The sequence below is a fragment of the Crocodylus porosus genome, unplaced genomic scaffold (assembly GCF_001723895.1).
Source record: "Crocodylus porosus isolate Cpor-Errol unplaced genomic scaffold, CroPor_comp1, whole genome shotgun sequence".
Taxonomy (NCBI): domain Eukaryota; kingdom Metazoa; phylum Chordata; order Crocodylia; family Crocodylidae; genus Crocodylus; species Crocodylus porosus.
Genome location: NW_017728886.1, coordinates 95,651,297 through 95,672,913, shown reverse-complemented (window position 1 = coordinate 95,672,913; position 21,617 = coordinate 95,651,297). Strand labels below are relative to the sequence as shown.

The 21,617-nt window shown below is 42.6% G+C and overlaps 1 protein-coding gene across 1 annotated transcript in view; it reads right to left on the bottom strand.

Moving 5' to 3' along the window:
- CNTNAP2 (contactin associated protein-like 2) overlaps positions 1-21,617 on the bottom strand; it is a 1,403,431-nt gene that overhangs the window by 769,707 nt on the left and 612,107 nt on the right. Inside the window, exon 10 of the mRNA XM_019535795.1 lies at positions 8,392-8,541. Within this exon, the coding sequence (XP_019391340.1) occupies positions 8,392-8,541 (150 nt within the window). The remainder of the gene's footprint in view (positions 1-8,391; positions 8,542-21,617) is intronic.

The window sequence follows — 21,617 nt, the reverse complement described above, 5'->3', positions numbered from 1 at the left end:
CTGTAGTCTATTAAGTGTGCAATAGCATTATGTCTAAAAAAACAATGTACATACCTTAATTAAAAAAATACTTTATTGCTAAAAAATGCTAACCGATGGAAAAATGGTGCCGATAGACTTGCTCGACGCAGGGTTGCCACAAACCTTCAATTTGTAAAAAACACAATATCTGCGAAGCACAATAAAGCGAAGCGCAATAAAATGAGGTATGTCTGTACTTCACACATACTTGCAGATGCACTTGACATTTTCAAAAAGAAAGAACTCACATATTGATTCATCTAGTGCACTGAACTTAGATGAAGGTTTCTCTGCTTCTCTTTCCCTCCTGCCTCCCCTACTATGCCCTAGGGGAAAATTAGATCAACCCAGCTTTCAGAAACAAATGAGTCTTGCTGAAGAAATAAGATTTCATCTACAGTTCTTTTTGTACATTCATACAGAAGGAAAAGAATTACTGTAGAGCTACAAACCAATGTCCCCATAGGAAACTTGTCATATAGCCCATTCATCTAAAGCTTTGCTTGTCAAAAAATAAGAGAGAAGCAAGTGGACTGAAGGATGCTCACTGCATAGCTTTGTTCTCACGCAGGTATTACTACTAGAACTAAAACTCTCTATGCAAAAGCTAGACCACAAGAGAAAGCAGTGATGATGGTAATGATGTAAAACTGGAATTAATCAAAATTATGTTTCTACTCAAACCTTTCCTCTAGGCACTGGACACCTACTTTGTTTGGTGCAAGCTTAAGGTACTTGATGAAAACATCTCATCTCCCATAGTGCAAACAAGGCTAATGGATTTCACTTCACTTTGCAGCTCATTTTCTTTCCTCTGCCCTCCTCCTTCCAGTTGTTTGCATGAAACAGAACTAATATTATTCACTAAAAGGTTAGCAGAGGCGGGAAATTCAAAACCCCAAGTGCATAACAAGAAAGGGAAAGGCATCATGAAAGGAAAGGAGATGTCTGAGGGTAATAAATAGTTGTCACATAGACACACACACGACCACTGGCACAGCTCTCCTTAACACTTAGATCTGGATAAAAGAATACATTTGTCTGTCCCTTCACATGATCTAAGTATCTGCTGGGAAACTGAGAAATACTAGAGGAAGAGAAAAAAGACAGCATGTACTCTGACAGAAATTTATTCTTCAGCAGAGAAATAAAGAAACCTCTTATGAGTAATGCAATTCATTAAAACCAAAAAATGTTAGCTACATGGGGCTGAAATTACAAAAGATTCCTATTTATAATTCCTCTTTGTCCAAACATTAATCATAATTGTGACGTGTGCTCCTGGTAGCTAAGTTGTCTGTCAGGGACAATAATTTCCATCCAAATTAAGGCCAAGATTGAGAAACCAATATCAGCTTTGCAGAAGGGATATGTTTTTAACTAGCAATGACTGCACCTCAGTGCAACCTCACACGCTATGATATTGCCACAACTACGTTACAATAGAAGCAACTTGGAACCACCCAAATATTAATTGATTCCCCATGTTAATACAATGCCTCCCTTGATATAAAGACAATGTTTTTTAATGCGAAGGCTATTGTAACAAAATGCATATTCTCAGTTGAAAGTGGACTGATTTTTCTTTGCAAATTCACATGAAATAATATGATGTTACTTTTTAGTAATGACATAACTTGATGGCCATTATTGAAAATACAAGGTCATTCTAGTGGGCTTTTCTGCAATAAAGCAATTTACTATTTCAATTACATTGCTGTTGAAATTCCATGATGTGTATCAGCAAAAATGCTGCACTGCAGTCCCGAAACAGGAGTGTCAAAATTTTGCTTAATAAACACAACAGAAAATATAAACATTATGCATTTGCTTGACTGACACCCAGATACTAGATTTTTTTTTTTTAAAGATACTTATTTTGAAATCACACTGGGGAAAGCCTGGAACATATTAGTTGTAATATATCTATGTAGGTTTTTCAAGGATAAAGCATATATGAAGACAGGAAAGCATGCATGATCAGAGACTTCTGGAAATGTTATGCAAATTATGGAAATAAATTCTTAATATGGCAAGCTATTTTAGGACTAGTACTACATCATGGTCCCTTCCTCTTCCTATAAGATGACAATAATACAGGAAGATACATTTCTGAAGTTTATGACACATTATCCAAACAAGTAGCAGTTCAGGTAGTTATAGAAATATTACATACACAAGTTCAGCAGAATAATCAGTGACAACATGTTAAATATATTTGGGGAAGATTTAAATTGGGAACTAACATTACAGCAGTGAACATGTCTTAAAAGAAAGATGTTTTGGAGATGACAATTGGAAAAAGAAATACTGATCACTGTTCACTACACATATTTTAAAGTTGGGTGTAAGCAAGTGGCAATAATATAAACAAAGTTAACTTTTGGAATACTACTTTTGTGATATAAATGAGCTTGAAAAATAAATGTTTAAACTCTCAACAAAGCAATACCTATAATTATGGTACTCAATTCTCTAGCAAGGCTTTCAAACAACTCCACTTACCAAATTTGAAATACCAGTGCTGTCAAAAGACAGCAATAATGATTTTGTTAGTCATCTATTAGTTTGTGAATACATTTTCCATCTCCAGAATTTAAAAGAGAACTTTAAATGTATTTTTTCCTGGAGATTTTTCATGGACAGCTATGAAAGGTATAATACATATGAATGTGCACACACATACACACACAAGTGTGCACACCCTTAAATGCCAGAAATTTATATAGCTGTTATTAGAGGTGTACCAATACATCGGTTCAATATCGGATCAGTACTGATATGAAGAAAATAGTCTATATCGGGCCCAATAATTTGGCTGATAAATGCCCATGCTGTGCGCAGCCACCATGCAGCATGGAGTAGAGCAGGCAGCATGAACAGCAGCCTCTAGCTGGTAAGTTGGAAGGGGAACGGCAATGGAAGAGGCATAGTGGGGGCAGATCAATGCCCCCCATGGTGACGAAGGTGGCAGGGGCGGGGAGGAACTGCCCAGGAGGGGCGGGGCAAGGGGCATGGGATGGAGGTGTGGCTCTTTGGGTGGGGGTGACTCCCACCTCTGCTTGCACCCCAGGAGAGCAGGGGGGAGTGTATCCTTGGATCCATGTGATGTGGGGCAGGCTGCAGCTGCAGGGTGGAGCTGGAGCCAGCACTGTGCAGGGCTTTTCTTGTTGGGGGCTGTGCTCAGAGTGGGCTCTGGTGGCACTAGAGGAGGCTGTGCCACCCCAAATTTTGCCAAAGCTCTGCTCCCGTTGTTGCTGCCCAGTGCATCTCTGGCTTTTTCTTGGGTGGAGGCAGTGCATTCAGCAGGGGCTGCGCTGGGCAGCGGACGGTGACATGGGGCTAGCAGCAGAGCTGTGGTGAAATCTGGGGTGGCTGCAGCCATCTCCCAGCACTTCTGGAGCCCGCTCTGAGCCCAGCCCCCAGTGAGAAAGGCTCTGTGCAGCACTGGCTCTGGCTCCACCCCACAGATGCTGCCTGCCCCACACCATGCAGATCTGGGGGCACCCCCCCTTGCTCTCCCAGGGTGCAAGTAGAGGTGCGAGCCACCCAACCCCACAAGTCTTGCCTCCGCCCCATGCCTCCCCACCCCAGCTGGGCAGCACCTGCCCCTGCCCCCTCCCTCACTACAGGGAGCATTGACCTGCCCCCCCTCTGCCCCATCCACTACACTGGACTTACCACTTGGAGGCAGCTATATCAGATATCAGATTGACATCAGCTGATATCCCTCTTTAAATATCAGCTATTGGTATCGGCCCCCAAAATCTCTATTGGTGCACCCCTAGTTGTTATAAAGCAAAATCAGCATTGAGATCATTTAGGAACATAGTCATAATTGATTCTTACAGTCCACTGAAAGAAGCCTGTGTAAATCCTTTTTATAGTGGGGAGGTGAGGATGCAGGGAGTCTAAAGAATAGGTCAACACTTTTACAATCAAAAGCATCAGACTGAATGTTGATGGGATGAGTGGGAGAGGAAATTATACCTGTCTAGAAGTTACAGTCTGTTTGATTCTCAACAGTTTCTTAGTAAAAACTTCAAAAGATAAAGCACGTTTAAAAGTTTCCAGAAGTTAAATATTTTGTCTTATTTCTACCAACAGCACAGCATGGACTCTTGGTATCTGGATCAGCAGAATTTAACAGGGAAGCTGGGCAAGGTGGCTATTGCCATGGACAAGGAAACAACAGTATCCTCCAGTGCCAGTTCAATTCTAAGCTTAAATCTCTAATGTTAAACTGCATAATCATTACTATTATGAGGATACAGGTTACCCAGAATTATAGCATGATTATCCTGAGGTTTAGACTCTATTCTTAATTAAGTGTATATTAGTTTTTATAGGACTATTTAAACACTAATTTCTATATGTATTTTAAACAATTGCACTGATGATATAATGAAATGAGAATAACCTTGGAAGAAACTTCTTCCTTTGCTGGCTTTGGTACTAAAATCATAATCTCAGGAATGTTTCAGTCTCCTGAGTAATGTTATATATACTTACAGTACTGTAACTATGATTAATTCTGCAGCTTATAAATTTTAAAGACCAGCTCAAAACATGGCGCATTTCTATAGAAAACCAGCTAAACAAAGTGTATTCATTATTTAATTTACAGATCTCAGTAGAAGTTTTGCTTACTGCATACTCGGTCCACTAAGTACAGTAAACCCCCGATTTACGCGATTCTGACTTATGCGTGTCTTGCATTTATGCAATTTTTTATTAGGTTTCAGACTGAAAAATGCCCCTCGAGATGCACATCATTCACGTATATACATGAACACCTCACAAGATTTGTAGGCGGAATCAAGTGGAGCTGTGCTGCTTTTGTGGTAGCAGCATCTCAAGATGCATAGGTGAGATGCTAGACATGCTGCCCAAAGACGATTCCACCCAGAAAAGGGGGGGGGGGAAAGCCATGACTGTGGTATGTCTGGGGTATGCAACCCCTCACTATTCTATTATTTCCTATAGGGAAAGTTATCCCGACTTGTGCAGATTCAACATACACGAAATTCCCCTGGAATACAATACTTGCGTAAATTAGGGGGTCTACTGTATGTGAAAAATGCAATGGCCAAATATTCACTAAATTTAATCTAAAATAAATGAGATTTTCAGACCTTAAACTAAAGATTTAGGTTGCAGTTTGTTTCTTCTGGATGCCACACAGAATGTCATGGGAGGATGCCATGCTGCTTTGCTTTTGGTTCTTCTGATTACATGGACTTCCCACTCTATCCACATAGCCCCTTGTTATAGAAGCACTTTAATACATACTTATGTTTATTCTTTTACAGGGTAACACTTCTGACAGTTAAGACCATAGACACCAGGCTTACATTTAATTGATTTGAGGACTTAAATATGTGCTTTAAGTTAAGCACAGGGTTAAATTCTGTCCTGAACAGGTAAGAGCAAGTTATTTCTCAGTTAGGAAAAAGGAAGGCATACAGAAAGTGGAAAATGGGCAGGTCACCAAGGAAGCATACCAGGAAACAGCAAGAACCTGCAGGGACAAAATCAGGAGGTCAAAGATGACGAATGAGCTGCACCTGGCAGAGGAGGCCAAGCACAACAAAAAGGGACTCTATAAGTATGTTGTCTAGAAAAAAGGGTCAGCCTTGTTAACTGTGGGTTCATTGTTAATAAGCCGGAGGAACTCCTAACAGAAGATGCAAAGAAGGCAGATCTACTCAACAGCTACTTTGCCTCATTCTGCACAAAAAAGTAAGTGGAAGCCAGATACCTGGTAAGAATTATTTGGATAAGGAAGAGGGCAAGCTGAGGGAAGAGATAACAAAAGAGATGGACAGAGAGCTTTTGTTAGTTCTGAATGAATTCAAGTTAGCAGGGCCAGATGAACTTCACCCAGGGTAGTGAAGGAACCGGCACAGGAGATCTCAGAGTACTTGGCATCTCCATGAAATCATGGGAGACAGACCACGTAAAAGAGTACTGAAAAAAAAGCCAACACAGCCCACCTCTTTAAAAAACAGCAAAAAGGAGGACCGGGGGAACTACAGGCCAGTTAGCCTCACCTCAATACTTGGGACTTTACTGGAGCATATCCTAAAAAAGCCATTTCTAAGCATCTCAAGGAAGAAACACTGTTCACAAGCAGCCAGCATGGATTTATGAAAAACAAATAGTGTCAAACAAACTCTATCTTCTTTTTTGACAAAGTAACTACTTAAGTGGATGATGGGAATGCTGTGGATATAGTGTATTTTGAGTTTAGCAAGGCTTTTGACCACGTTACCTTCTCATAAACAAATTAGAGACACGTGGGCTAGATAAAACTACTATAACATCAACAGATAGCCAGAAGCAGAGGGTAACTATTAATGGGTCCATTTCAGAATTGTAGGAGGTTTTGAGTAGAATCCCACAGGGGTCTGTATTGGGCCTGGTGCTGTCTGAAGTGTTTATTAATAATTTGGATGCTGTCAGAGAAAGCTTTTTGAGCAAGTTTACAAATGACATGGAAGTGGGAAGGATTGTGAACATGTTGGAGGATCTGAGCACAACTCAGAAGGATCTTGACAGATTGGAAAGTTGGGCTAGAGCTAACAGGATGAAGTCAAATGTGGACAAATGCAATGTGCTACACTTTGGGAGGAATAATCAAAACACAAATATAAAATGGGGGATACCTGGCGGAATGGTAGCACTATGAAGAAGTATCTTTGAGTCTTTGTATATCACAGACTCAGCATGAGTCTGCAGTGTGTTGCAGCTTTACAAAAAATGAACACAGTTTTTGGATGCCTTATTAAAAGCATGAGGTGCAGGGAGGTGATAGTGCCTCTCTACTCGGTGCTGGTTAGGCCTCATCTAAAGTACTGTGTGCAGTTCCGGGCTCCACATTTTAAAAAGGACATGGAGAAGTTAGACAAGGTCCAGAGGTCTTTATCAACAGAGATTCTAAAGGGTTTGGAAAGCAAATCATATGAAGAGAGGCTGAAGGAACTAGGCATGCTGAGGCACAGAAAAGGTATACTTAAGAGGGGACGTGATAGCAGTCTTGAAATTTCTGAAGGGCTGCCATAAAGAAGAGGGAAACCACTTTTTCTTTCCTGCTGCAGAGAACAGGACATGGACCAATAAGTTGAAGTTGCAGCAAAGTAAGTTTAGATTAGATATCAGGAAAAAAACTTTTTCACTGTTAGAAACATGAGGCAGTAGAATAGATGGCTTAGGGAAGTTGTGGGCTCTCAGCTTGTAGACCCTCCATCAATGGAGGTGTTCAAGAAGAGGTTGGACAGCCATTGGTCTGGGATGATCTAGGCATAGATATGCCTATGTTCTTCTATAGGTATTTACCATGCTTCTGGACTTTGCTGCTTGCTGGATGGGGCTGGGAGCAACATCCTTTCCCTCCCCCTCCTCCCTCTTTCTGGTACAAGTGTCAGGGGTTTTTTTAACCTCTCTCAAAGGCATTGTGTCTGAATTGCAGCCAAGGCTAGGGATTTTGACTAGAGTGTACCAGTGTTCCTGCTTGGACCTAAATCGAGAGGTTTCTGGCTAGAAGGTCTTGTCTTTTCACTCAGGGTCAAGCCAATCACCATATTTGGAGTCACAAGGGAATTTTCATCCTTAGTCAGATTAGTATGGATTATGGAGGTTTTTACCTTCCTCTGTAGTGGCAAGCATGGCTATCTATCCAGGATTTCTTGAGCATCTATTAACATCATTTCACAGAAGCAGAATGTTGGCTGCCATGTTTCCCCCACTTTACTGGTGGCAGGTGTTAGGTGAGTGCTGTGTCAGGATTGGTGGTAGTTTTATATAGAGTTTATATTATGGATTGTATAGGATGGTTTGGATAGGGATGATCCTGTCTCAGGCAAGGGGTTGGACTAGATGACCTCTGGAGGTTCCTTCTAGCCCTATTTCTCTAGGATCATAGGTCTTAGAAAAGGAAGAGACAGGTCAGTTTCTCTCCCCATTCCACACTAGTTAGTGGAACCGCACAAAAAAACTTTCTAGAAACTGGCCTCCAGGATGTTTCAAATAAAGTGAAACCACCTGTGGGTGAACCTCACTGAAGGTTTCTGCTTATAGACCGCAGCTTTACCAACAGACTTAAATACGGCAACAGGTGCACTTGGGAACTCACTTAGAAAGCCAGAAGATCTCCCTTAAGAGTATCTAGGCATGTAGGGGTATAAAGGTCTTTAACATTATAATAAAGCTGAGTTGAAACTTTCCTTCTTTTTTGACAGTCATGATCCATGTTAATTTGTTTAGAGTGAAGGTTGTTGCTAAAAATAAGTTTTACCCTAGTCTCCATTTTATCCGTGGAAGTTAAGAAAAAGATAACACCAAAGAGAGATACTTGTACTTCATTTTTACCTCCAAAGAAATATTTCTCCCCAGTTTTAACTTGCAGAGGACTGTTGGTTCTAACTGCAGAGGCTTCTTCTCCATCAATGGTGAGCATAGCAAAATTTTCTTTAGCTAAGAACCGGACTTCGTGCCACTGCCCATCATTGAGTCCAGAGCCTAGAAAGAAAAGAAAATAAGGAAATTTTTTCAGTGTGTTACTTTTTTCCCCCATTACATCTGTTCCAAGTGCATCATACAAGTTTTAAACACAGCCTAGTATAACACCAGCCTGATTCAGATTGAACATGAAAATACAATGGTCTACATCAAGGCCATCCAACTTCTAGGAAGCTGGGGGCTTCATGCCCCATGGACCACACCAGTTGGGGATACACCAGTAGAGGTTACCTGAAGCATCCTGCAGTTTCTCCCCAGCAGCACGGTGCACAGGCACTCTGGGTTGCTGACTACCCCAACACTGCGGGCTGCACTGCACCACCCTGTGTGCTAGGTCAGGTAATGGTAACCAGAGGAAAGAGGAGCTCAAAACTCCCAGCTGCCCCTGAAGCCAGACTGACAGGTGTATCAGCAGCCAGGTGGAAGTGAGGGCCACCAATTGGATAACCCTGGCCTAAATATAAATTATTATGTACTTATCATTACCACCACCAGTATAAATATATGTTTGGAATTGCCAAATTTTTATTTGATTAAAAATGAAAGTAAAAAATTACTTAAAAGAATACACGGCATCATTCCCAACTCTAAATTTAACTGTCAAAGGAATAGCCTTTTACTTTTTTGCTAGAACTGAATTAAAACTATTTGTTTTCCATTTAATAACATCTGCAAGGCATTAGGTCTATGAATTTAAATTTACAAGTAAAGGAGAAGGAAAACTTGGGGAGGGGAAGGGGGAACAAAACAGTTCACTGAGTAGCCTCATTCAAAAACTAGTTCTGTCAAGAGGAAAAGCTTAGACACAAAGGTTAGAGACATCACAATTCCATTTAAAAAAAAGAAAGAAAGAAAGGAAAAAGAAAAGCATCCACCCCAAATCCTTAAACTAACATAAGCTTACCTTCCTTGCCTGGCAGGAAAGATGTTACATTTACATCACTCCTAACTAGGCTAAGGTCTATCTAAGTGCTGATAAGTACAGATGTTCAGGGAAGTTAAACTGGGCAAAAATGGCTGACAGGATAAAAGATAGTTCACCTGAGGAGAACTAACCTAGATGAGGAACAGGTTAGCCCTATGTACTGAAAGTCTGCACATGTTCAGAATTTAGCCCCAGGGCTGGAAAAGCTCAGCCACTCACCTAAGCCCCAGGACTGTACTCTTCCTCCTCCCTCCCCAAACCTGATTGGGCTATTTTTAATGACCCAACCCCCCATGGACCTGGATGGACAACCGCCTGCATGGACCTGCCAGTCTCCCCCAATCTCACCTACCCCAACCCTAGTTAGTACCTTGGGTTACTGGTATGGCTCCTGGCACCAGTGAATGTGTGCGCAAGCCACTCCTAAATTATGATCACATGGCTAAACATAAGCTGCATGATCATTGATCAGGCGTGGTGAATGTCTGCACATACCCACAGCTTGTTTCAAGCATCCAGCTGGCTTTTTTTGACATTGGTTTTACATTTTTTAAGTAGGCTTTTTCTTACAGGGCTCCAATCCAAACAATCATAACAAACATTTTACAGTAAGCTGGTAAGATACCATGTCATACCAAAAGTGTGGTTGGTCTGGCATTTTGTATAGTGGGAAAGTACTGATTTGTTCATGAGTTCTCATTACTGCCAATACTTCATAGCAAGCTACCAAATGAAAACCAGTTCCAAATATTTTATTTTCTACCTTGCTAATGAAACATACTGCATTTAACAAACAACTTTTTCTTCATTCACATCCCATAACCAGTTCTCATAATACCTAGTTGCACAGTATGCTACCATATAACGCAAGTAACCTGTTTCCAAAATATAATGTGATACATCAGAAAAGTCAAATAATTCATAGGAATACATTAAAAAATGTTTTTTTTCCCCATGCACAAAGGATTTTAACAACCTTAACCTTTCATGAAGTAGACGGAATTCATAGCACAAACTAACTCTAGTAATAACTTATTGTTTTAATGAATGCTCTTTTTTGTCACTTCCGTGCACTCATTTTAGCAGCAAGTCCTTGTATATCTATAAACGTGCAGGGTCACAACCTAAGGATGTTATTAAAGCACACTTGTTATTAAGAGCTGTAGCTCAAAAAGGTATGAGAGGATGAGTGACAGCAGAACTGGTGAATTCAAAAGATGATGAGAGCTAAGGGAGACCCTTTGATTTTCCAATACATTGTCTAAAATAATAGGGCTAATTGCCACCCTTAAACATGCTGATTTAAAGTACTTGCAAAGTACTATTCAACATAAATAGGGGAGGCAGATATGACAATAATACATCACTTGGAAACATTTTGTTAGTTAGTTTTGGTCAGGCACGCCATGTACAGGAAGGATCTGTCAGATTAATTATCGGCATAATATATATTTGCAAAGCATTTTTAAAAACAAAATATGCCATTTAGAGAGCAAAGATCTCTTTCATTTTCTTTTATGCACAGAAAACTAATTTTACTTTAAGAACATTGATAGTTCACCCTGAGTCATGTTGATATTCTATTAAAAAAAAAAAAATATTCTATTAATATAAGATCTCAAATTTCAAAGGGGAAAAACTGAAGGGGAAAACATTGGCTTTTTTTTTTAAACCAGGCTCTAACTCAAACTGTAAAAAACATTTTTTACAATAAACAAAGTTTTTAGGTATCAGAGAACATTTAAAATGTCCTATTCATGATTTTGTAACTTCAGATGGCTTATAATTTAAAAATACATATACGGATATTCATTACTCCCTTGAACTGAATTGTGATGACTAGAGCATAGTGGGCATTCTTCCAGAATGAAACAAGTTAAAACTGCACTGTCACAATCATGGAAAAAGAAAATGGTGATAGGAATTGCATCTTATAAAGTCCACATTTATGATAGTGGATGTAAGCTGAGGTAACTCATCATCACAGAAAAAAAGAACACAATCATACAAATCAGACAAATAGAAAACTGCAATCTTTATTTGCACGTGTTTTGGGGGCATTCAAGAGTAATCTATTTCATCTGATCATTCTATATATTATATTCTACTTTGCTGCCCTTATTTTTTCCTATAAATGACTTCACAAGATTCCTAAATAACTTTGAGAAAGGGGGAAAAAAAGGAGATGCTGCAACTAGCATACACCACTTGCTCAATGTTAGGGAACACTCATTTCAAATGCAAATTAACAATGTAATGACCTGTAGCCCATCAAATTTTGAATTTATTTTAAAAGGGTATTACTTTGAAACTAAAACTCTGGAGATAGGCACATTGATTGAACAAAAATAAATGGATGTTTCTGTTATTATAGACGCAGAGAAAGGATTGTTTAATGAATAACAAGAAAAAAATCAAAATAAAGTAAGCGTTTAAATATGTTGGGAAACTGAGAAAGGGGACATCTGCTGGAAGTACTCTTCAAAACAGAATTACAGTTCCTAAAACCTCAATTTTCCTTATAATTAGTTTTGATAGATCAGACTGAATGCTAATGTACTGATCCAAGTGATGGCAATTCATGACTAGTATTCTAAAATTTTCAACTGGTGAAAATGGATGAAACTTTTTAAAAGATAGTAGTTTTGTACCCATTAACTCAAGAAGAGACCTTGGCTTTGACCTTGATACATTACTGACATTTATTGTTCAGTTAAGAACATATATATTTAAAATAAAATGAAAAAAATGGCTACCAATGCCCTCTTACTCTATCATATAGCAAACCAGAATATAATCAATTCCAGACTGTTTTGTTTTTTCAATTCCTTCCTTAATGTTTTATTACCCAAAGTTTATTGTCTTTTTTGGTCATCACTGCACGTTAAGTTGATGTTCTAAGAGAATTATGTACAATGAAAAGCAGCTCTGGTCTCAAAAAGAATGTAAAAAGGTACAGGGAAGGCCTACGAAGATGATCAGGGTAAAGAGACTAAAAAGGCTAGGACTCCTATTTTAGAAAGGAGAAGGCTGAGGGGGATATATGAGTTTTGGAATACTAGGACTAGGGAACATCAACTGAAATTAGCAGGAGAGAGGTTTAATAAGGAAGAGAAAGTACTTTTTATGCAATGCATAGTTAACTTGAGGAACTCGTTGCCTCCACTATAGATGAAGATAGCATAGCCTGGTTTATAAAAGAGATTATACAAATGCATGTAGGCTAGGCCCATTAATACCTACTAAACAGAACTGTAAGAAATATATCTTTTGATATCCCTAAATCAATTATGGCAAATCAATTATGTCAATGATGTCAGGGGGTACAGCAGGGATGGATCGCTCAAGATATGCCCTGTTCATATGCTCGCCTTCTAAAGCAGGAGTGGCCAACCTCCAGCACATGTGCCACAAGGGCCCTTCGAGTACCCAAAGTTTGCAATCCCTGTGTGTGGCATGCAACAGACTGGGAAGGAAGCAGGGAAAACAGCAACCAATAGAGCAGGAACCAGAACAAAGGGCAACAGAGCAGGGAGGGGAAGGGGATCAGTGGCACTCAGGGGAGATGTGAAACTTACCTTGTTGTAAGCCTTACAAAAAAGGTTGGCTTAATTGCTCTAAAGCAGGCGTGCTCGACCCTTGGCCCACAAGCCAAAAGTGACCTGAAAAGCCATCACATCTGATCCTTGGGACTCCACGCACATCAGGACATTTGCCAGTAATGGCCATTAATATAGCCACCCTCACATCTGCCAAATTCCCAAACCCCAAGCAGTAGTTGTGCCCACTTCCCTCCAATGGAACTGGGCTATACCCACTTCTCCTCACTGCAGGGCTGGGTTGAGGCCAGGCCATGCCCTGGCCCCCTCACCAAAGCAGGATGGGGACAAGCATGCCTCCTCCCTCCCACAGGGTCAGGTTGGGGATGGGTCAAGCCCCCTTCCCTGCAGGACCAGGTCAGGGTTGGATTAAACCCTCTTTCCTATTGAACTGGGTTGGAGCTGGGCTGCCCCTTAAAATGACTCTGTGTGGCCGGATGGGGCTCACTGCACCTATCCCAAGATCCAGATCAGGACCATCAGCCAGATACAGCCTGCAGGTAGACTGGGCATTGCCCATCCAGTACACCAAGCAAAAAATGTTGAGCACCACTGCTGTAAAGTATTTAGGATTGCCATGCTCAGACACAGGATATTGGGCTAGATGGATCATTGGTCTGATTCACTATGGCACTCCTTATGCTCTTAGACTAATGCAGTGATTCTCAGCCAGGGTGCTGTGGCACTGTAGGATGCTACAAAATCCTTTTATGACTGCTGTGCGCTGACTTGTCCTATTAGCTGTTAGGTGTGCAAAAAACTATACATGATTCATAGGCTGTGTGAAGCTTCAGTTTGCAATTCCATTTGGAGAAGATTCAGCCCAATAAGGAGGTCAAATCTCCAAATCTGAATCAAATCGCTAGAGGCTGGCCTGGCACACACTGCAGGCAAGAAAGCCGGTCAGTGAAAATGGAAATGGAGGCATCATGGGGTGAGGGACTGGCTGGGGTGGGGGAAAAGGGGGATGTAGCAGCACAGGTAAAAGTGCAGAGATGCCTAGGGAGTCAGATGTTCAGTAGGTTGCAGTGTGTCACAATTCCACTGTCTAATCTATACTGAGTCCATGAGTTTCTGTACCTAGGAGGCTGATGAAGTGAAGTTCATAGGCTCGGCTGTGAAAAGTGGTTTGTAATTTGTTCCTTCTCAGGATCAGGCCTGAGAGACTGGAGGCAGTGTGTTTTTTTGGTGAGGAATACTTCACAGGTATTTGGGTATTGCTGTCTTTGATAGATTCTGGTGTACAGTTTGTGGGGGTACTGGTTGCCAGGTTTTGTGTTTTGGGCTGTTGGAAGTTGGCTTCTGTTTTGGTGATGAGGTTAGGTTCTTGTTTGAATGTACCAACCACTTTTCAGAGCCAGGCCTATGAATTTCACTTTATCAGCCGCCTAGGTATAGAAACTCATAAACTCAACATAGATTAGACAGTGGAACTGTGACACACTGCAACCTGCCAGACATCCGGTGTTGAGCCAGCTAAGTTATTTTGACCTGACATCATTTACAGTGGTGGACTAGACTGAGGCTGTGGGGGAGGAGAAGGCCTCACTGGGGCACACTGCCATGTTGTGCAGAGACCCCAGTACCAAGAAGGGTGCACCTAAACACACACACAGTGTCACCCACGCATGTCATGAGTTTTGCCTGTTAGCAGCCAGAGGTGCAGGACCCCAGAACCCAGACTCCCCCTGCACCTCTCTCCTTGACAGCTGGCAGGCTTTGTGGCTGCAACAGGGCCTAGCAGCCAGGCATGCAGTAGTTTCCACCCTGCCAACCATGCCCCAAGACAGACACAGTCGCACAAGCACCCATGTCACAAGTTTTGCCTGTTAGCACTTAGAGGTACAGGGCCCCAGAACCCAACCCCCACTTCTCTGCACCTTGATAGCTGGCAGGCTTTGTGGCCACAGCAGGGCCCAGCAGGCCTGCAGTTTTCACCGCTGCGCCTTAACACACATGCAGTGTCACCCATCACGAGTTTTGCTTGTCAGCAGTTTGAGGTACAGTTTCTCAGAAACCTCTGCACCTATGTCCTTGAAACTTGACAGGCTTTGTAGCCTGGTCAGGGGCTACCATCCCTGCAGTTTTCACCCCACTGTGGCTTAACACACACACGTGACATAAGTTTTGCTTTCAGGATTTTGATGTGCAGTTTCCCAGAAACCCCATCACCTATCACCTTGAAACAAGGTAGACTTCATGCTCTCAGCAGGGGCTATCATCTCTGCAAGTTTCATCTGAATCGACCAAAAAACAACGAAGTCATAGATATTTCACTGATTCCCCTATGGCTGAATATCCAAATAGGCTTGGAATCTTCCAAAGCTATCTGACCAAATCGAATCAGAAAAATTATTCAGATCTCTGAATTGAATCTCTGGCATCCAAATCAGCCAAATACAAACTGAATAGTTCCCTATTCACACAGGCCTAATTCCAAGTATTATCAGCACAGAACATACTTTTGCTAATTCTGTTCTTTACCATCCTTAGAGACATCCATAGACTTTTCAGAAACAAGAGAACAAAATAAAACATATTTTGAAGTGCTTCATCCCTAATTTTTCCTAAAATGAAAAAATAAAAAGAGCCCAGAGGCAGCATCATAGCAATCTTTAAGTTTTTTATCTGATATTTCTATTGTCTTAGTCACCTGTCAAATATGACTTGTGTTGCATTATTATCCTTCTGTCCACTTAGTACTTCATTCTGCATATAAGATAGTGAACTATTCAAGGCTAATCTCCATGGTTTGTTTGATCAACCTTAAAAGTATTAAACACTGAGAATGCTTTTACTGGGGAGATAACTTTTATATGCTTTATGCCCTTCCAACTCTCTACAGTCATAACAGATCTATTTCTAATTCAGAGCATTGGTGAGAGCAGTGTCAGCAGAGTTATATGTTCAGATGTCTCTATACAGAGGGTGAAGAGACCTTATTTTATTCATGTGCATGGAAAAAAAATGTTACAAATAGATAAGTATTATGAAATAAGAGGTGAAGGCTATATTCTGCTAACTTCTCTATTCTAACTGCTCTATTTTAGTAGCAGTTCTATTTTTGAACTGCTACTAAAATGCAAGATATACTTACACTTCCCAATCTTTTCAAAGTACAATGAAGAGATATCCGAGTATGCTAAGTCAAGATGTGTGTACTCCTCACCTGTGTCTCCAAGCTGTTCACGCAGACCTTCTACATGCAGCTAACAATTTCAGTAGGCTAATAATGTCCTAACAGTCCTTTCTGGTTCACAGTCTCTCTTGGTGTATACTGCTAATCCAGTTATTTGATGCAACATATCTCACATTCCCCTGATAGGATGCATCAAAATATCTCTTACGCGGGTTGTGGGTTGAGAAGGGGAGACTGAAGCATACACTATTTACTGGGTCTTAATTCAGGGGCCTGAAGAGTCATGAGGATAGCTCAAAACTCAGTCCAGTTCCTTGGACCACATCATACCTAGGACTTTTGTTATATGTTTTCTATCTCCGTCCAATACCATAGTCTGCCTGCAGGCTCTGGTCCGTAATACAGCTACTGCCTGGCAAACTCCTTTACTCTTGCTGAAAGCTGTCTAACACCTCTCTGCAAGCTTGGGAACTCTTGTCCTTATGGAACTCCATGCTGATGTGACTACTTTGTGTTTACTAACCCATCATCTTCATTTAGAATAAACTCAGCATTATGCAGTGTAGAGACATCCACAGATTATCTGTACTTTTTCTAGAAAGTCTCAGAGATGGCCCCAATGCAAAACTGATAGAAAGGCAAAACCAAAAATGATATACTTTCTGATGAAAAACCCAAATTATTTCTTCTGGTTTATGTTCAGGATAAAAATAGCTCAGAAAGACATCTAGAGAGGTTATTTATTTTACTAGGTAGAGTACTTTAAATTATTTTGCCTCTAATTCATGTCAATGCGATGAATGGTCACATAAGCAACATACTCCTCTTGACATGGAGAAAGTGACCAATGATGCAATGTGCTGAAAATGCACAATCAGAGAAATATGGCTGGAAGGAACCTCCAAAGGTAATCTAGTCCAAACCCTGGCCTGAGGCAGGATCATCCCTACCTAAACCATCGTATACAAAACTATTGTCTAACCTCTTAGCAAAACTATAGACAACCCTGTCACATTTCTAATATAATAAAAGCCTTACCACTCCTGTCTGTCTGTCCATAACACTCCAGGCCAACTGTGCATGTGCAGGCTGGAGCCTTATGACAGACAGAGAGACAGAAAGGCAGAGGTGAAAGCAGAGGTGGTTGGGGCCAGGCTGTGCTCCCCACTGCGGGGTGGGAGGGAGGGGACGAGTCATGTGGGAGGTGTGGCTCGCTGTCATGGGAAGCATGGCTTGTGACCATAGGGGGGTATGACTTATGTTTGTGCAGGGAGCTGTGGACTGAGGCCACGCAGGGGCAGGTGGCACACAGCCACAGGCAGCACTGCAGGGATTGAGTGGGGGAGGCAGCCGCTGACTGCAGGAAATGGCCGCGGTGCAGGGCATGCCCCCCTGCCCACTCCCCATGCAGCATCATGAGGCTGCGCATCACATCCTCCCATGCTCCTTGCTCCCCCCCTGCATGGGGAGTGCCTGCTGGCTGTGGCCGCGAGGGGGGTGTGGCATGTGGCTGCAGTGTGTCACAGGGGCAGTGGGGCATTGGCAGCACCTGCTGGCTACAGCCCATAGCCGCAACCAGCGTGCCATGCCCCCATGCATGACATGCACCCTGAGTGCCTTGCCCCCCACACTGGGAGGACCTGCCACCTGGAAACAGTGGGGCACATAGAGGAGACATGGCACGTGGCAACAGGGTGCTCCATGGGGAGCGGGTGTGCAGAGTGGTGGCAGCACCTGCCACCTGTAGCACATGGCTGCGGGCCAGGGTGCACCCTCCATGCCTGCTCCCCTCATGGCACCCTGTGGGCATGTGCCATACCACTTACATGGGGAGTGCCCTCTGGCTGTGGGACAGAAGGGGCATAGTGTGTGTGGGGGGGCTTCCTGGCCAAAGGCAGCCCCCGAGGGGCATAGGTCATGGGCAGTGCCCACTAGCTGCAGCACACAGCTGTGGGGTGGGGAACACCTCTCACACCTGCTTCCTGTGTGGCACACTGCAGCTGTTTGCTGTGCCCCTCCCCACATCCATGGGGTACTTCTCACCCCTGCATGCTCCATCCCCCCGCACACACCCTTACCTGCACTACCCGCCACCCCTTCACGCACTTCACCCCTCAGACATTCTGCCACAGTTGGCCCAGGGCTATGCTGCAAGCCATGCGGCCACAGCTGGTTGGAGTTCACCTGCCTTGGCTGGTCCTTGCACCATTCATCCCCTCTGCTGCACATCTGTACGCCATGTCCCCCCATGTGCCCTGTTCCAAAACGCAGGGCCAAGCCCCATGCTGCATGGCCAAAGCCAGCAAACACTCTCCATGCTGTGGCTATTCCCCACGTTATGCCTCATGGCCACACACTCCCCCCCATGTGCCATGCCTCCAGCGTGCTCTGCATCACACCCCATGGCTGGTCCCCATGCCACATAGCAGGCTTCTCATTCGATGCCCCATGGCCACTTGACACCCCTCCCACACAGCATCATGGCACACCTCCCTGCACACCCTATGCTACACCCTGGGGCTGCTCCCTATATCACACCCCTACAGCTAACAGATGTTCCCCACTGCCATGGCCATTCCCCTGCTCCACACTCTGTGGCACTTGCCACCACTCCTGCCCAGCCATATGCCATACCCCTCCACATGCCCTGTGCCACACCCCAGGGCTGCTCACTATCCCACCCCCGCACACACAGCACTGGGGAGCAGGGGTGGAGTGAGGCTGGACCCAGAGTGGCAGGGGGAGTAGGGCATGACCCAGAGCAGTAGCAGGAGAAGGGGGAGCAGGGCTGGACCTGGAGCAGCAGCAGGACGGTGGGGGAGCAGAGCAAGACCCAGGGTGGCATAGGGTGGGCAGCAGGGCAGGACCCAGAGCAGTGAGGAGAGGGCACAGAACCAGATAATGGGGTCCCTTTCCCGCCCCCCCCCCATGCATGACTGGCATTTTGCTAGAACAAGACTTAACACTCTAACTTGCCACCAGTAATGCAGGGGACTATGGCAGCCTAAGCCCTGCTGTTGTAAAGATTGTTAATGTATGTCCCAGGAAGAGGACCACACTCCTTTCCTGCCCAACCCCATCACTACAGAGGAAGGTAAAAACCCTCATAGTCCATACCTATCTGACCACGGACAAAAATTCTGTCTTTACCACAAATATGGTGATTGGTTTGATCCTGAGCAGAAAGAAAAGACCTCCTAGCCCAAAACCTCTGGATTTAAGTCTCAGCAACAGCACTGGCACACTCTAGTCAAAAACTGCAGCTAAGACCTGATGCCTCTGAGGAATACCAAAAAACCCCTGTCACTTGTAGGAGAAGGAAGGTGGGAAAAAAGTTGCTCCCAGCCCCGTACAGCAACTATCAAAGCCCAGAAGCATGGGAAATACCCTAGGAAAACATAGAAATAGCTATGCTTAGATCATCCTAAACCAATGGCTGTTCAACCTCTTCTTGAACAACTCCATTGATGTCCATAACTTGAGAGTGCACAACTTCCCTAGGTAGTCTACTTTACTGCCTCACTGTTCTAACAGTGATGTTTTTCCTGATATTCAAACTCATCTCTGCCAGCATCTACAGATAAAATCAAAGCATGGGTAACAGCAAGTGCATAAGAAATCTGATTCTCTCATGTATTCGGACCCACATTGGCTAGCACAGTCTGAAAAGCTGTGGGGGGTGGGCAATTATATTGGGCAGAGAGCCACTTACTGAGTTTTGGCAAGCCATTGAAGGCCACGTGACAGGCAGCCAGAAGCAGATATATATTAATTTTCTAAATGTTTTAGGGGCCCCATAGACCAGATAGAATGGCTTAGTGGGCCACATCTGGCCTGCGTGCCACAGGCGGCATTTTGCCCACCCTTGCTATAGGTGCTGGCAGAGGATGGCATGGCCTGCTCATATGAGTTGCGATACAGTTGTATTGCCTGATTTGAAAATGAATCCACTCTACAATCCCATAAACCCTTGCAGAGGGCAAGAGTGGGATGAATCCTCCTGGTCCGTTCTTAAGCTTTCTACCAAGGGGAAATACATTTGCACTTTCCTGCTTGAAACAAAATGCAAAATGTCCCAATGTTTGCATGCATTTTCTACCAGTATTGCTATATGAGAGTTTTCCTGACCTATGTGCATTTTTTCCTGTTCACTTGGCTGTCACATTGGGTGAAATTTAACAGATTGGGTGGACTGGTCAACAAGTATTTTTTTCTCTTTGAGAAACCATGAAAAATATATTCTACTATGTTCTAATGTGAGTGTTTCCATTCTGTAGTCTGAATGTCATGAAGTTATCTTATCCTCGTCTCACTATAATAATGATCAGGCACTGAGTAGAACACAAAAGGGTCTTAGCTGAAAAGGTAGTATGAGAATTCAAAGATAGGGCACAGAAATGGTGACACACACAAAAGCCAAGCTGCCAGCATTAATGGAGCTTTTCTGTCCCTCACAATGCTTGATAAATGTAAAAATCCAGTTCCAATGCATGTCTGTGGTCTTAAAACAGACATGAATGTATTGTTGTTACACTGTGAAAACCGTGTATCTGAGGTCCTTTTACTCTGGCCTTTCTCTGTCATAGTAAAAGGCTGATTATTCTAATAAATTATCCATCATGCTCTATAATTTGAATCATACATTTGACAGTTTTAGTAAACATACTAATAGAATTAAGGAAAGGGTCCCCATTTTATTCCTATATTTTTTCCCAGATTATGACTTTTTTCTTGTAGAAAAATAGGAGTTTCAAACAGAAGTATGTACTGCCCGTTCACATGGAAGGACCTGTATTCAAAGTCTTGTATTGCTAAAAGTAATGAACAGTAAGAAAATCTCATCTTTATCTTCAAACGTGTGCATTGGAAATCATTCCATTTCAGTGCAACTAATTTTCTCCACTCCTGTTAAAACTATAAAGACACTGAAGATACTGATTAATGTACCATGTGTTGGTAAGTGAATATGCATACATTTACACTGAATTTGCACAATGACATTCCACAAAATGGTGGATGTCATAACCTCAGCTCCATATGAAGGAAATTCAATTGACTTTTCTTCTGATTTCAGAGAATACTATTATTCAAACAATTCTAACACACTATTTGAAGACATCTTCTGCATTACAATGCTAGAAAAAGGTAAATACTATTCTATTTTATTAACCAAGAGAAGAGCTTTCATTTCTGTAAATTAGGCTTTTAGTTTCAGGAAGAAATGTGTTTAAAAATAATAACAAGGCTTTTTGGTTCACAGGTAAAGGCAGAGGTCATGCTTCCTCTGCAATTTCACTTGATATTTAAGTGTTACTTCCTTAGTCCACAGTCAAGTAAAGACAATGCTCAAGAAAATGCCAACCCACTTTCTGAAATTCCAACATGTTCCCTTATTTTTTTCCTTAGGAAATAT